The sequence below is a fragment of the Rutidosis leptorrhynchoides genome, chromosome 1 (assembly GCF_046630445.1).
Source record: "Rutidosis leptorrhynchoides isolate AG116_Rl617_1_P2 chromosome 1, CSIRO_AGI_Rlap_v1, whole genome shotgun sequence".
NCBI classification, from domain to species: Eukaryota; Viridiplantae; Streptophyta; class Magnoliopsida; order Asterales; family Asteraceae; genus Rutidosis; species Rutidosis leptorrhynchoides.
The window spans coordinates 81,031,366-81,034,834 of record NC_092333.1 but is presented as its reverse complement, the minus strand read 5'-3'; the positions used below and the strand labels follow the sequence as shown (position 1 = coordinate 81,034,834).

The window sequence follows — 3,469 nt, the reverse complement described above, 5'->3', positions numbered from 1 at the left end:
CACTCTTAATTCACGACTCAATCCTACATCAGTTTTGCCTCAAAAATTTTAACTATTCCTTTTGTGTGGAAGATTTTACCTTCTTTAAAGGAGGTAATTTTGCCCTGAAAGTTAATACATTCTAACTTCATTTCAGTATCCTGCCCCGAGGCAAAGGCTGATATCAGTGTTACATTTTTTTGGAACCAATTATCTGATTGGTGCTATTTGAAGTTGCAATACTCAGATTCTGATTTTGGAACCAAATTCCGAGCCTGATTATTTACGTGTCAATTTGTCAGTTTTGGATGGTCATTTATATTAATGGCCACAAAACTCATTACTTTTAGGTTTTATTAATCCAAGTTCATTACATCTGGTTAATATTTAACTATAATTTTCTATTTCTTTACCACTAATCACATAAACACACTAGTTAAATAACTTTTTCATCAGACACTTGCAGCACGCAATATGAACTGCATCATTATACTGAGCTAGGATCCCCAGTTACACTATGATATGGTTTACTACTATCAAAATCTAATAACATTTACTGTTACAATGTCAAGGTCTATGTTTCCCATGGATCATGTCAGCATTATCTCCATAGGATGGCAGCATGCACTCAAAGTTATGAAACAGTTTTACCTGTTGATATATCAACTGAATTCCCTAGTTATGCATGCCTTCTTGCTAATACACTTGAAGTTATTAAAGATGCTTTGGCTCGGGATGCATGTCCATATGACATGGTAAGTCTAGCTATATTTACTTTCATAATGCAGTTTATATTTCTCTCTTTGTTTGTAAAGATGCTATGGTAGTTTTTATTCTGCAATGTAACATTCGTCTGTTTATCTATATTTATTCAGGCCATAGATTTTGCTAGCGTTGCAACATTATTGCTGGAGGTACTTCCTCCTATCCAATCATCTTATAGGGGAAGTACACAAGCAAGTATGTTCTTCAAGTATAGTTGAATTATCTATTTTACATTCTGCTTTTGTGAAGTTCACTATATCTGCCACATGTTCAATGCATTAGATTTCTGTAAATATGCTTCTGGTTTTATGAAATATAAGTATTGCAGATTCAATAATGGGTGATGATGAAGCACCAGCAGTGGTGCCTCTAGTAAGGAACTGGTATGCGATTTTGATATTCTGTACTGATGGTGCTATTTCAATGCGTTATGGAAAGGGTTCGATTTGGGTTCTAAGGTGTTGGTAATGTGTAAAACTTACAAAATTCTATTATAATAAGGAATGGGTCAAATGGGACAAAAGAATTTGAATGTTTATTCATTTGCTTACATTGTCTTAAATTTCTTTATTTTAAGAATTGATATTGTTCTTTTAGTACTATAACCGAGTTTCTATACCAGCACTATCATGTGTAAGAATTTGTCTAAAGTTTAACAGTTTATACTTGCCAAGTAGACGGATGCTCTGCTTGGAGGCTCTTTGCTTGTTACTGATTCAAGCAAAGATAAAAATAAGGACAATGAAGCAGCAGCTGTTGGTGCATTTTGTTCTTTTCTTCACGTGACTTTTACCATTATGCCCCTTGAGAGTGTTATGGCAGTTCTAGCTTACAGAACGGAGTTAGTATCTGTACTCTGGAGTTTCATAAAAAGATCACATGTGGACAAAAAATGGTCTTCCTTGTCTCTGGTATCAACTTACCTGCCCGGGGATGCATTTGGTTGGCTGTTGCCTTTAGCTGTTTTTTTTGCCCTGTATACAAGTGTGTATCTTCTTTTTTAGGGATTTACTACAATTGTTTAGGGTATTCTCGAAGTTTAAGCTGAAAAGCAAATATTTGTATATCAGGCACGTGCTTATGATTTTAGACAATGAAGAGTTCTATGAGCAGCAAAAGCCATTGTCACTAAATGACATCAGATTATTGATTGTTATCTTGAAACAGGTACTACACTGAGTACCTGTTTATACAACAAATTGAAGTGGTTTTTTCTAACTTTCTAATTTCTATTCTACAACTAATTTTGGATGTGTGCTTGTTTGTCTAGGCTTTGTGGCAGATCCTTTGGTTGAACCCTGTGGGCCCAATGAAATTTACTACAAATTCTCTTTCCTTCAAGAAGCATCGTGTAGAATTTGTTCAGGATAGGGTTAGTGTTGTGGCTTCTGAACTTCTTTCGCAGGTATGAAAATGCATCAAATATTGTACTTTGACCCTTGTGGGAAATCTTAGAGGTATCAAATTAGCTTATGTAATAAGATTTAGTTTTGCGGCGATCAGGATCTTCTTTGATTTAACGCGGCAATCTGTTTTGATTTCTTTGTCGAATATTTCACTATAAATTTACCTCCTTCCCTTTCTTTCTTCCCACATCTTCTATTCTTTCTCTTTAGTTCCTACTTTAAGACATTCGCTAATATGCTCCATCCCATTCTAACCCTTGTTATATTTCTAACTTTCATATCTTTCATTCTTCTTTTTCATCTATCACCAGAAGAATCTATTCTCTTTTATCCTTTCCTTGGAATTATAATGTTTTTAATTCTCCCGTGCCTTTACGTTGCAATACGTATTGATATGCACGGTTTGTAGTTTCGGGGTTGTTGTTAGGTTTTATACCTTCCCTTATATTTCGATGTTCCTACTCCCGTCCCTTAAAATCATTGTCATCCACAGTTAATGCTCTCTCTTATTTGCTGTGGTTTATGTTCCTATTTCTATTCTGAAGTTTTGTCCCTTCATTTCTTCTTCCCGTCCTCGAGCCAAGCGAACAATGGTCCGAAATTCGTAGGTAGGAAATTTGGAATGAACCTTGCTATTGGTTTTAGAATGAAATTGTAATGGCACGATCTTGATTCGTTAAATTACTCGAATAATCCGAAGAAAAAAAAAATAGAACTATCAAGGTGATACGTTCTAATATGTTTGAAGACTTGATAGAATGTAAGAGCCGTGTAACATGGCACATGATGACGGTACTGTGAATCATCACATTCCATTAGAAACTTAACATGACTTACTGTAATATAATGAAGTTGATCAAGTTTCATTATATTATACTAATTCATGTATCAGTTCCCAACACTACTTCAAAACATTCATATTTTTAAACTTAGAGATTTCAGAATTTAGAAACTAACACAGTTTCTTTTATATTGTAGCGCAGATGTTATGGAGAGTTAAATGATCGCAGATAGGAATAGTTGTAAAAATATCTCCAGAAATATGAAAAATATGTATAACGAATGAAGATATCTTATAATATCTAAGATAAAATGATGGTGAAGAATATCATCTTGAAAAGTTTAGAATAAGGAGCAGTGTTCTTACTAACGGTTTCAGCAGGCACTGGATCATTTGGATCCTTTGAAGGCAGGTTCTGTTTTCATGATTTGTTCACGGCCTCCTTCATACTTTGCTCAATCCGTTTTCCAGTTCCAAACCTTCTCTTTTTCTCAGCTTTACCACCATACCATTCTTTATCATCAATCTTTTGATTGTT

The 3,469-nt window shown here is 34.6% G+C and overlaps 1 protein-coding gene across 1 annotated transcript; it reads left to right on the top strand.

Annotated features, from left to right (window-relative positions):
* Positions 1–652: 652 nt before the first annotated feature.
* Positions 653–2,158, top strand: LOC139862018 (E3 ubiquitin-protein ligase UPL6-like). Its single transcript, XM_071850562.1, has 4 exons — positions 653–734; positions 855–1,728; positions 1,815–1,911; positions 2,015–2,158. The coding sequence occupies exons 2-4, from the start codon at positions 1,637–1,639 to the stop codon at positions 2,153–2,155; spliced, it is 330 nt and encodes a 109-aa protein (XP_071706663.1). The 5' UTR covers positions 653–734; positions 855–1,636; the 3' UTR covers positions 2,156–2,158.
* Positions 2,159–3,469: the final 1,311 nt, after the last annotated feature.

What these genes read in the sequence shown, in the direction of transcription:
- LOC139862018 (XM_071850562.1), top strand. Translation starts at nt 1,637, where the DNA reads ATGGTCTTCCTTGTCTCTGGTATCAACTTACCTGCCCGGGGATGCATT. An exon ending in TTTTTTTGCCCTGTATACAA is followed by an intron (nt 1,729 to 1,814) that starts GTGTGTATCTTC and finishes TTTGTATATCAG; the next exon opens with GCACGTGCTTATGATTTTAG. An exon ending in TGATTGTTATCTTGAAACAG is followed by an intron (nt 1,912 to 2,014) that starts GTACTACACTGA and finishes TTGTTTGTCTAG; the next exon opens with GCTTTGTGGCAGATCCTTTG.